This window comes from Centroberyx gerrardi, chromosome 9 (genome assembly GCF_048128805.1).
Source record: "Centroberyx gerrardi isolate f3 chromosome 9, fCenGer3.hap1.cur.20231027, whole genome shotgun sequence".
Taxonomy (NCBI): Eukaryota; Metazoa; Chordata; class Actinopteri; order Beryciformes; family Berycidae; genus Centroberyx; species Centroberyx gerrardi.
This window is the reverse complement of record NC_136005.1, coordinates 831827-844326: the sequence shown is the minus strand read 5'-3', so window position 1 is coordinate 844326 and position 12500 is coordinate 831827. Positions and strand designations below refer to the sequence as shown.

Sequence of the window (12500 nt, the reverse complement as noted above, 5' to 3'; positions counted from 1 at the left end):
GTGTCTGTGTGTGTGTGTGTGTGTGTCTGTGTGTGTGTGTGTGTGGCATACAGCTGACCCTGGCCTCTCTTCTCCCAGAATCCTTCAGCCTCGTCCACCTCACCTCAGGCTACATCAACTACGTCCAATCAGAGCACAGAGGGGTGGAGCCTACCGTTGACCAGCTGTCCATCAGCGTGAGCGACGGGCTGCACCGCTCCGCCCCCGTCCCCTTCTACATCATCATCAACCCAACCAATGACGAGCCGCCGTCCCTGCTGCTCGCCAACTTCACCGTACGTGTCGCTACGAGTCGACGAGTCACTTCCTGGTCTTAAAGGCAGAAGTTGTTTATGGAGAGTCATTTCTTCATTTTCAGATCCTGTCCAGTGCATTTGGTTTACAGATATAAACAATCCATTTACAGCTTTAAAGTACATGTACAGTGTTTAACAGCCTCATGCTGTCAGTCAGTAACTCAGTCAGTCAACTGGAAGTGAAGAATTGAGTAAAAGAAATATCCAACATCATTTAGATTTTGGTGCACAGATTAAATTTCTACACATTAAGATGATAAAATGGCTCATACACAGCTCATGAGTTCACAAACAAGGTCCATTTTCCAGAATATTCCACACATTTCTCATTACATAATCTTAAGGAAAAGGTCAGTCTCTCCATGTCATGAATATCGTTCACAAGTTCCATCCAATCAGGCTTCTTTCTGAAGCCATTTACATGTTTTATCTTTCTTACTAGCAGCTGAGAAAATCTTAAGGAGGTATTTGTCTCTTGGACATTCTTGTAAAATGTGTTTAAAACTGGGAAGTCTGGACTTTTGGATCCAGCAAGGTTTTTGCTCAAGGACACTCCAGCAGGGCAGCATGCTGACCGGGGGTTTGAACCCGGTCCTGCAGCTGGGGACAGAGGCTCTGACCAGCAGGACAAACTCACCGCTAAATTCACCCAGAAAACTTCTGTCACTTTACTGTTGCTGAGGGATTCTTCTTCTACGGAAGCTGATAGCGATCGAATAGTCGATTTGTTTATATTTTCAGATCCGCCGTGTGTTTTCCCTTCTTATCCTTCTCATCCTTCTCATCATCTCCACCCACGCTTCCTCCATGTTTCCTCGCTGCAGGTGAAGGAAGGGGGGATGAGGCAGCTGGGTCCGGCCGTCCTGGACGGGTTCGACCTGGACGCCCCGGCGGACGTCCTGACCTTCACGGTCCTGCGGCCTCCGGCGCACGGCGGCCTGCTCGACGCCGTCTACGGCTCCGAGACGAGCCGCTACCGGGAGCCGGGAGCCGAGCCGCTCCGCTCCTTCACCCTGCAGGAGCTCCGCCAAGGTGAGGAGACCGGGTCGAAGATCTGAACCAGGTCTTCATGTAGGAAAACAAGTGTTTACCAGTCAGTGTGATCTCATGACAAGTCGTGAAATGAGCACAAACTCTCGCCTGCTGTCCAGCTCCATGAATCTCAGTCTTTAGCACTTTTTGACTTTGCATGGTGATTCATATCAGTCTGGACCAAAACTGATTCACTGACGTAATTTCTCGCCCCAACCAATTGGTCGGTGTTAGTTGTCAGTTATAAAGATCTTTGACTAATCACAGGAGCAAAGCCCAGGAAGAACAGCGGCTGTTCCCGCAGCAGCTGATGGGGATCCTGTCCAATAATCCAATAAACCAAAGCAGATTGACGTAATCTAGAAACAACAATCATGGCGGCGTTCACTTCCCAGTTGATTGTTCCTGTTTTAATTCATCGAAGCCGTTCATTTTTTTAAGGACTGATGAAATCTCTAAATCTATCTCTCTGTCATCCAGTTCCTTTGCCGGCGGCCATGTTGGTCGTTGTTGTCTCTCTGTAACGCTCGTCATCAGGAGGTTTGTCCCGCCTACATCCACCAGCCAATCAGGTCTGTCGGACAGTATCTGTTAGAAATAACTGCCGGTGGATAGGCTGGACCAGACCGATATGAATCACCATGCAAATTCAAAAAGTGCTAAAGACTGGATTCATGGAGGCGTGACAGCAGGTAAAACGCCGTTCCTCCACCACAAACTGGATTCTGTGTCAAAAACATGAATTGGAAATGTTCAGCTGCAGGTTCAGTTTAGATAACTAAAACAACTTGGTTAAGGTTTGGGAAAGACTTTGGTCGGTTAAATAAGAAAAACTTTAACTGAAAATTTTAATTTGACTCAGTAGAAATTTCTTTTGTTCAAGCTGGGAATTGAACTCAAACTGAAGTCAGACTCATGGTCATCCAGCAGCCTGACAGCAGCTGCTTCACTGTGACTCTGCTGCCTGTTCGTGGATCCAGAACACTGAATTTTATCACTTTAAGAGCCTCCAACATGTAATCTTCTTGTATTTTTATATCAAAATTCCTCTTCCCTCCTGGAAAGCAGAGTATCTTTAATGCTGACCTCGTGCTGCAGCAGGAGAGGAAACTAAAACTCATCACAGATTTTTGAGCAGTCCCGCCCCTCCTATCCATTAAAACTGCCTTTCTCTCCCTGACTGATCTCTCATTGGTTTACATTTTTTAATGATCCCTCCCTGTGTTATGTCCCGCCCCAACATCCTGTTTCAACAGGAAATACATCACATTAAGGAAGTAAGATGCTCTCAAAATCCGTTGTGACTTTAACAGATTTCCACAATTTGTGAACTGAAGAATGTAAAACATACAGAAGTCTCTCTGCTCTCCTTTGTGTGTTTGTCCCCAGAGACTCTTTGACTGTAGCATGTCACACACACACACACACACACACACACACACACTTCCCCTCATTAACCTAGCCATGTTTGATGAATAGAAACATGGAAGGTGAACAGGGATGAACTGTAGCAGAGAGCGATGGCGATGTTACGCTGCGACTTCCTTGACAACCACAGAAGAAGAGACGGATGAGACTGTGTCAGCAGGACAGACTGATCGTTCATTCAGGGAAAACCGCCTCAGCTGTTTACTGCAGTGTCGCTTATCACTGTCGGGTGAAAACCTCGTGTCTCCAAACTCCAACTTCTCAGTAACTAAGAACAACAGGCTTGTTTTCAGCTTCACAGCCAGGCGCTGTTTTCGTTTCTGAAGTAGAATTTTCCCAACCCACAGAGGGCCAGGTAGTCCTTTAATTTAAGTTAAAACATGACTATCACAAAAATTGGAGTTACGAGGTTTTCACCCGACAACGTTTTACTGATGTCATTAGGCATGGTTTGATTATTCTGTTGTTATTCCAAGTCTTTCTATGTCTTCTCTGTGAGTGTCAGCTAAATGTCAGGTGATGCATTTGCTTCCTTATTTTTGTATTTTTTTTAGGCGTTTACAGCAGCCTCTAACCGCTGCAGCCAACCCGCCTCATCTTTACTCTTATTTTAATTATAAACAGCCTGTGCATTCAGTTAGTTTTACATTTTATCTGCAATCTAACAACCAAACAACTGTAATAAGTGCAATTGTTTTAAAACTGTGAGAGACAAACAGGAAATGTGTAAATTAGATTACAAAAATTTAGATTTTAGATTAGTTGTTTTGTTGCAATTATTTCAACATTCAGCACACAGTTCTGTCACATGGGAGAAGTGGAGTCGCCTGTTAAAATCAAACCCATACTGTTCAATAATAACAGCTTCAGAGTTTCAGTGTTTTGTCGTCATCAACCCTCAGCTGACAGGTGACAGATCAAGATAAAGCACATACTGTGAAGTACAAACAATACAACATGCACATGTCTGACCACTCCATGATGCAGCATCAGATGCAAGTGCAAAATAGTTAAAAATATCAGGAGTTAAGTCATTTTAAATTGATTTCATTTCATTTCTGATCTCAGCATCCTGTAGCCTTTCTATTTACACTGTTTCCCTCCTCCTCCTCTTCCTCCTCTCCTCCTTTTTCTCCTCCTCTCCTCCTCCTCCTCCTCCTCCTCCTCCCAAATAAATCCCTGCCCTCCCGTTCACCCGCCCCCCCCCCCACGGCAGGCATGAAGATCATGTACATGCACGATGACACGGAAACCCTGAAGGACGTCTTCACGCTGCAGCTGACAGATGGTGTTCACTCAGTCCGGGGGACAGCGCAGGTCGCCGTGCTGCCAGCCAACGACCAGCAGCCGAGGCTGCTCAGGTAGGGAGGGGCCAAAACCCTGTGCCGTGCGCCCATCACCCGTCACCCTTCACCTGTCACCCTTCACCCGTCACCCTTCACCTGTCACCTGTCACCCTAACCCCGCCCCCTCCACCCTACGTCCGTCACCCTTCACCCTTAAAGGATCAGTCCATTGATTTAGTTCCTCTATATAATTCCTCTCTTCCTCCTGTAGCTGTTGGACCCACAGACAGTATTGTCTGTAGCTGTTGGACCCACAGACAGTATTGTCTGTAGCTGTTGGACTCACAGACAGTATTGTCTGTAGTCAGCTGTCAGTTGAAGCAGCGAGCTCCGCTGCCTCTTGCTGCAACAATGAGTCCAAACTGTTTGTCAGAATATTCCAGAAAAGCCGTTCAAGTCGAGAGGAAACTGAACAGTTGCAAAGTACATCAATTAAAATTAGCTCTGATTTCATGACACAATTCTGCCTTTACGCACACTTTCACTTTTGAAAGCTGATACTCATATTGGGAATTAACGACTTGTTAAGATGATATTTTTTGCAATGTATGATTCTGTGTAGTTTTAACTAGGGTTGGACCAATATGGGTTTTTGAAAATCTATACAATACCAATATTTTTGTATCGAAGCTGATAGCCAAAATTTTGTGACAGTATGCAACATCTTCTAATTTGACAATTTTTATGTAAAAAATCCCAAGGATTCAGTGTTTCCATAATTTTCCTGTTTCCTCTGAAACATTGAGACCATCATCGGACACTAAAACTCTCCACTGAAACCAGACTCATGAAATTCAGGCTGACCCAAAGGCCGGACCACAGAAATATATGTGACTTTTTGTCTTAATAGTGTAGCTTCTTTTAAGACTTCAAAGGAATTTAATTTTAAAGTTCTAAAAAATGTATAAGACAAGAAAAACTTGTGATGATATGAATCGCAGTTTAAATCACAATAACAATATTCTGTCAAATAATCTCAATTAAATTTCTTGTCAGTATCTTTCAGCCCTTTCTCTTGTTTCATGTTGTATTGATATGAATCTCTGCCAGTTCAGTGAAATAATTTGACCCCAAAAATATGCTGAAGTAAAGTCTGGATGAGCTGCCAAGCCTGCAATGTTTTTTCAGTTTTGGGACACAGAAACCCAGTGGGACAGGAGGGGGGGGGTCAACCTGTGCATGCACATGTGGCAGAGGGAAATCTGTGACCCCCCCCCCCCCACCCCCACCCCCCTAAGTATTTTCATGTGAACGAGTGACTGGGAATTTGCATCCTTGACTGGGTCCCCCCCCCCCCCCCGATCAGTTGCTGTTGGGAGTCGGGGTGCTGGCTCAGGCGGAGCTGGTCCTGTACGGGCAGCGGGGCAGAAGGAACACAGCGGCTTGGCAGATGCTGCTTCCTTGTTTGCGGTCCTGCAGGATGGAAGTGACAGTCTGACAGTCTGACTCTCTCCTGCGCTGCTTTACTTCCGTCTGAAGAGGCAGAAAACTGGAAACTCCCTGCTGTTGCCCCACATCGCCCCACACCGCCCCACATCACCCCACATCGCCCCACACCGCCCCACATCGCCCCACATCGCCCCACACCGCCCCACACCGCCCCACATCGCCCCACACCGCCCCACATTGCCCCACATCGCCCCACATCGCCCCACACCGCCCCGGTCCACTGGAAAAACTGCTTTTACACTTTGTTTCTGTAATGAATATTTTATTAAAGTTTTCAAGCAAAAGACACAATATAACTACACACTTAAACCTGCAATAAGCGATTTCAGACCCTATTACCAATCCTGAAACTACCGTGTGCTATGTGGAGATGTCGGTGAAACGTTATGATGTAAACAAATATCCACACATGCGGGCCAGCTGTGTTGCTGTTTTCACCTCTTTTCTAAAGCTTGTTGTCAAAGTTGGACTGAATCAAAGTTCCTCCCGACCCATTCTGTAGCTTTTAATTTTTTTAAAACTAACTTGGCTCCTCCCTCGCTGTTTGAAAACAGCACTCTCCCCCTCCCATTCCTGAAAAAAATTCTCCGGTAAACGTGTTAAACTAGTCAACTTGTTAAACTAGTAAACTTGTTAAACTGGTAAACTTGTAAACTTGTTAAACTAGTAAACTTGTTAAACTGGTAAACTAGTAAACTTGTTAAACTTGTAAACTTGTTGAATTAGTAAACTTGTTAAAGCAGTAAACTTGTTAAACTAGTAAACTTGTTAAACTTCTTAAACTAGTAAACTTGTTAAACTAGTAAACTTGTTGAATTAGTAAACTTGTTAAACTAGTAAACTTGTTAAACTTGTTAAACTAGTAAACTTGTTAAACTTGTTAAACTTGTAAACTTGTTAAACTAGTAAACTTGTTAAACTGGTAAATGTGTTAAACTAGTAAACTTGTTAAACTGGTAAATGTGTTAAACTAGTAAACTTGTTAAACTAGTAAACTTGTTAAAGTAGTAAACTTGTTGAATTAGTAAACTTGTTAAACTAGTAAACTTGTTAAAGTAGTAAACTTGTTGAATTAGTAAACTTGTTAAACTAGTAAACTTGTTAAACTAGTAAACTTGTTGAATTAGTAAACTTGTTAAACTAGTAAACTTGTTAAAGCAGTAAACTTGTTAAACTTGTTAAACTAGTAAACTTGTTAAACTTGTTAAACTTGTAAACTTGTTAAACTGGTAAACTTGTTAAACCAGTAAACTTGTTAAACTTGTTAAACTAGTAAACTTGTTAAACTGGTAAATGTGTTAAACTAGTAAACTTGTTAAACTAGTAAACTTGTTAAACTGGTAAATGTGTTAAACTAGTAAACTTGTTGAATTAGTAACTTGCTAAAGCAGTAAACTTGTTAAACTTGTTAAAGTAGTAAACTTGTTAAACTGGTAAACTTGTAAACTTGTTAAACTAGTAAACTTGTTGAATTAGTAAACTTGTTAAAGCAGTAAACTTGTTAAACTAGTAAACTTGTTAAGCTGGTAAATGTGTTAAACTAGTAAACTTGTTAAACTGGTAAATGTGTTAAAATAGTAAACTTGTTGAATTAGTAACTTGCTAAAGCAGTAAACTTGTTAAACTAGTAAACTTGTTAAACTTGTTAAACTTGTAAACTTGTTAAACTAGTAAACTTGTTAAACTTGTTAAACTTGTAAACTTGTTAAACTGGTAAACTTGTAAACTTGTTAAACTAGTAAACTTGTTAAAGCAGTAAACTTGTTAAACTTGTTAAACTTGTAAACTTGTTAAACTGGTAAACTTGTTAAACTAGTAAACTTGTTAAACTAGTAAACTTGTTAAAGCAGTAAACTTGTTAAACTTGTTAAACTTGTAAACTTGTTAAACTGGTAAACTTGTTAAACCAGTAAACTTGTTAAACTTGTTAAACTTGTTAAACTTGTTAAACTAGTAAACTTGTTAAACTTGTAAACTTGTTAAACCGGTAAACTTGTTAAACTAGTAAACTGTTAAACTAGTAAACTTGTTAAACCCTTAAACTTGTTAAACCAGTAAACTGTTAAACTAGTAAACTTGTTAAACCGGTAAACTTGTTAAACTAGGAAACTTGTTAAACCGGTAAACTTGTTAAACCGGTAAACTTGTTAAACTGGTAAACTTGTTAAACCGGTAAACTTGTTAAACTAGTAAACTTGTTAAACTAGTAAACTTGTTAAGCTGGTAAATGTGTTAAACTAGTAAACTTGTTAAACTGGTAAATGTGTTAAAATAGTAAACTTGTTGAATTAGTAACTTGCTAAAGCAGTAAACTTGTTAAACTAGTAAACTTGTTAAACTTGTTAAACTTGTTAAACTTGTAAACTTGTTAAACTAGTAAACTTGTTAAACTTGTTAAACTTGTAAACTTGTTAAACTGGTAAACTTGTAAACTTGTTAAACTAGTAAACTTGTTAAAGCAGTAAACTTGTTAAACTTGTTAAACTTGTAAACTTGTTAAACTGGTAAACTTGTTAAACTAGTAAACTTGTTAAACTAGTAAACTTGTTAAAGCAGTAAACTTGTTAAACTTGTTAAACTTGTAAACTTGTTAAACTGGTAAACTTGTTAAACCAGTAAACTTGTTAAACTTGTTAAACTTGTTAAACTAGTAAACTTGTTAAACTTGTAAACTTGTTAAACCGGTAAACTTGTTAAACTAGTAAACTGTTAAACTAGTAAACTTGTTAAACCCTTAAACTTGTTAAACCAGTAAACTGTTAAACTAGTAAACTTGTTAAACCGGTAAACTTGTTAAACTAGGAAACTTGTTAAACCGGTAAACTTGTTAAACCGGTAAACTTGTTAAACTGGTAAACTTGTTAAACCGGTAAACTTGTTAAACTAGTAAACTTGTTAAATTAGTAAAGTTGCTACCTGCCTCTTCACTTGTCTTTGTGGGTCATGTGACCTTCAGCAGGAGAAAGATCTGTCAAAGTGAGACTGGTAACCGGTGACACTTCTCTGTAGGTACGGTTAGCTTAGCTGTCCTGGCCGGTCCATCAGTCCGTCAGCCTGTCCTCTCTTCTTCGGTGGTGTTGTTGCAGGAACGCGGGGCTGGAGGTGGAGTCAGCGGAGCGCAGGGTGATCTCCAGCGTGGCTCTGCAGGCGGACGACCTGGACACGCCCCCCGGCCGTGTCTACTACATCCTGAACGCCACGCCGCGCTTCGGCAAGCTGCAGCTCCAGGTGAGGACGAACCTGGTGTGTGTGTGTGTGTGTGTGTGTGTGTGTGTGTGTGTGCTCTTGTACTTCTATGCTCGTGAGAGTTTTGAGTTTTAGACCTTCAGATCGAGGACATTTTCGTGAAGTGAGGTCATTTTGGCCGATCCTCATTTCTTCAGATGGTTAGTTTAGTGTTCTGACTCAGGTTTGAGATTAAGATTAGAATTAGGATTAGGTTTCAACAAATCAAATACATTCAGTCATAATGTCTGGATTACCATCACATGTTCTGCATCAAATACCAGCTGAGGTTCCTTTAACATTTTATGATATTCAGTATTTATAATATATAACAGTACTGTAATCTCAGATATGTGGGAAGGAAAAAAAAACAAAACATGGAATTTCAAAGAATTTCACTGAATTAAATTAAACTTCCTAAAATTCCAATTTAATTTCAATTCTGTTTCCTGTAGTTTTTTTTCAAATTCCAATTCCAGTTCCTCAGTTGAATTGGAGTTGATGAGTTCCTTCCTGAGTTGACCTCTGACCTGGTCAGCAGTGTCCAGAGTGATGCTGTGTTCAGGTCCTGAAGCTGAACTCTGCTCTCAGACAGACTCCGGTTGGACGGAGCTGTCGGCCGGTCAGAACTTCACCCAGGAAGACGTGGAGATGAACCGGCTGTGGTACGCACACGCCGCCGCCACCGCCACCGCCACCGCCGGGTTCAAAGGTCACGACAGCTTCCGCTTCTACCTCAGCGACCTGGACAACGAGTCTCCGCCTCAGAGCTTCTTCATCTCTGTCCGCACCGTCCAGAAAGGTCAGAGGTCATCTGGGCAGGGGGAGATTAACATTCTGATTTAACATGCTGAGGTGCAATTCAATAGATTCTGTTCTAATTTACCATGCTAAGATAAAATTCCCATAGACTCCCACTAACATTTACCATGACCAAGTAGAATTCAATATAGTCCCATTCTAATTTAACATGCCACGGTAGAAGTCAATAGATTCCCACAAACATATAAACACACATCATTTCTATTTTAACATGCTAAGGTAGAATTCAGTCGACTCCCATAAACACACAAACGAAGACACAAACAAACATATGAACCGATCATCGTCGTCCAGTGAAAACCTTGTTTCTCCAAAATGTCGACTTTTCAGGAACTAAATAAACTTGTTGCCTTGTTTCCAGTTCAAGTTCAAACATGAAAATCACCAAGACTGCAGTTACAAGGTTTCCACCACAGAAACGATAAGAACTCACTCTGCAGTCCAGTCTGACTCCTGACTGAATGTCCTGTTTCATTCTCTTAAAGCATTCTGATCTAAAGGCTTCTGCTTAAATGCTTGAAATGAGTTTCTTAGTCAAATATAAACAGTGAAGTTGATCCTATGTATGAATTTATTTCCAAAGCCTTTGCCTTTCCATCAAGGCAAAAAAAAAAAAAAAAAAATATATATATATATATATAATACCCTCTACAATATAAGATAGTTTTGATTTGTTTAACACTTTTTTGGTCGCTGCATAATTCCATTTGTGTTATTTCATAGTTTTGAGTCTTTACTGTTATTCTAAAATGTGGAAAAGAGTAAAAATAAAGAAAAATGTGGTGCGTCCAAACTTTAGACTGGTAGAGTATGTGCACATACAGACAGAAACACACAGAACTCCCTGCGCATGCAAACATAAACACACACACACACACACACACACACACACACTGCCTTTACACCTTCACACACCTCAAATCACCACGGTCCCTAACCGGCCCCTGCAGGCCCGGTGGCCGGTGGTGGCCCATGCATAATTGATCAGCCCCCCCCCCCCCCAGCAGGCCGCTGTGCCAGCTTTGCCAGTCGGGTGAACATGGCGGCGCGGTGCGGCGGGTCGGCCTGCTGGCGCCGCGCCTCTGATCCTGGAGGAGGAGAGGTGACAAACGTTCAGGACGAACCTCAGCAAGTGAATAATTAACAGACTGGAGACGAACAGCTGTGGAGGAGCAGAGGCTCCTCCTCCTCTGGGTGCTGCCTCCTCCTCCTCCTCCTCCTCCTCTGCTCCTCCTCCTCTGGGTGCTGCCGCCGCCTCCTCCTCCCTCTCCTCCTCTCCTTTTCCTCTCCTCCCTCTCCTCCTCTCCTCCTCCTCTGAGTGCTGCCGCCTCCTCCTCCTCCTCCTCCTCCTCCTCCTCCTCCTCCTCCTCCCTCTCCTCCCTCTCCTCCCTCTCCTCCCTCTCCTCCTCCTCCTCCTCCTCCTCCTCCTCCTCCTCCTCCCTCTCCTCCTCTCTCTCTTCCTCCTCCTCTTCATCCTCCTCCTCTCCTCCTTCTCCTCCTCCTCCCTCTCCTCCTCAAACAACTTATTTCTAAGCAAGTGTTTCTGGTTTGTTTTATTTGGTTTTGTTTTAGTTGTTTTAGCCAAATCTGAACATAAATCAGCATTTTGTCCTTTACTCCACTTTTAACTCTGTTTCACTTTAACGTTTGCCAGTGGACGGACGCTTTTATCCAAAGCACCGACGTAGCGGCAGCACTTGTGTTTTTAGCACGTGTGTCTCCGGTGGGATTCGAACCCTCACCCTGCCGGTGCTGCTGCCTGGCTCAGCTCACTGTGAGCTTCAGTGAGCTGATCACGTTCCAGATCTGATCCTCAGGGCTGACTGTCCACATTGTATTTACAAGTGACCAGATTGGATTTGTGTGTTTAGCCAGTATAATCATTTGCCGTCAAGACGACATCAGTCGTTACCAAGACGACATCAGTCGTTACCAAGGTAACGGCACTGAGGCCGCATTTCCTGTCCAACAACAAGCTCAGAACCTGGAGGTTTGGCTGCTGCTTCGGCTCTTCTGTTTTCATGAGGCGATTTCTGTCAGACAGACGGGCAGACAGACAGGCAGACAGACAGACAGTCAGACAGGCAGGCAGACAGACAGACAGTCAGACAGGCAGGCAGACAGTCAGACAGACAGGCAGACAGACAGACAGTCAGACAGGCAGGCAGGCAGACAGACAGTCAGACAGACAGACAGACAGACAGACAGACAGACAGACAGACAGGCAGGCAGACAGACAGTCAGACAGGCAGGCAGACAGACAGACAGACAGACAGACAGGCAGGCAGGCAGACAGACAGACAGTCAGACAGACGGATGCTCGGCTCCTGCTGCTCTCTGCTCCTCACAGCGTGACGTCAGCTCTGTTCAGACTGAGATATTTTTAGAGATGAAAGTTGAATCGTATTTCAACATGATCTGAACAGACTGGACTGAAAAAATGTCTGATTTGTATCACAGATTGGAGAAGTTGCACAAGTTGCAAATATCACATTATGTTTGAAGCTGCTATTACATTCTTTCAAATACTGACTTATACATTTGTAAATGTTTTGCATGCAAGTGTGAATATTGTCTGTGTATAAATTCCAACATGCAAGTTCTCATGTTTTACTACAATAATATAATAATATAATAATATAATAATATAATAATATAATATACCTTTATAGTTCCACAGCAGAAATCTCAGTGAATCTCAAAGCTAGCTAACGTCCCGCTCCCTGACACTGACCCGCCGCCTGCGCCCTCCTCTGGTTTGACCTTTGCCCTCTGGCGGTCAGGTGACATCGTGCTGCGGAGCGCGGCGGTGCGGCTGCGGGAGGGGCAGAGGTCGGTCCTGACCACGGACGTCCTGCTGGCGGCGGACTCGGCGGGCCGGCCGGAGGAGCTGCGGTTCGAC

General features: G+C 42.8%; 1 protein-coding gene across 1 annotated transcript in view; it reads left to right on the top strand.

Moving 5' to 3' along the window:
• frem1b (Fras1 related extracellular matrix 1b) overlaps positions 1-12500 on the top strand; it is a 60609-nt gene that overhangs the window by 22877 nt on the left and 25232 nt on the right. Inside the window, exons 18-23 of the mRNA XM_078285622.1 lie at positions 79-275; positions 1121-1328; positions 3973-4117; positions 8638-8779; positions 9368-9578; positions 12382-12500. The exon at positions 12382-12500 is cut by the window's right edge and continues 146 nt beyond it. Coding sequence (XP_078141748.1) covers positions 79-275; positions 1121-1328; positions 3973-4117; positions 8638-8779; positions 9368-9578; positions 12382-12500 — 1022 coding nt within the window. The remainder of the gene's footprint in view (positions 1-78; positions 276-1120; positions 1329-3972; positions 4118-8637; positions 8780-9367; positions 9579-12381) is intronic.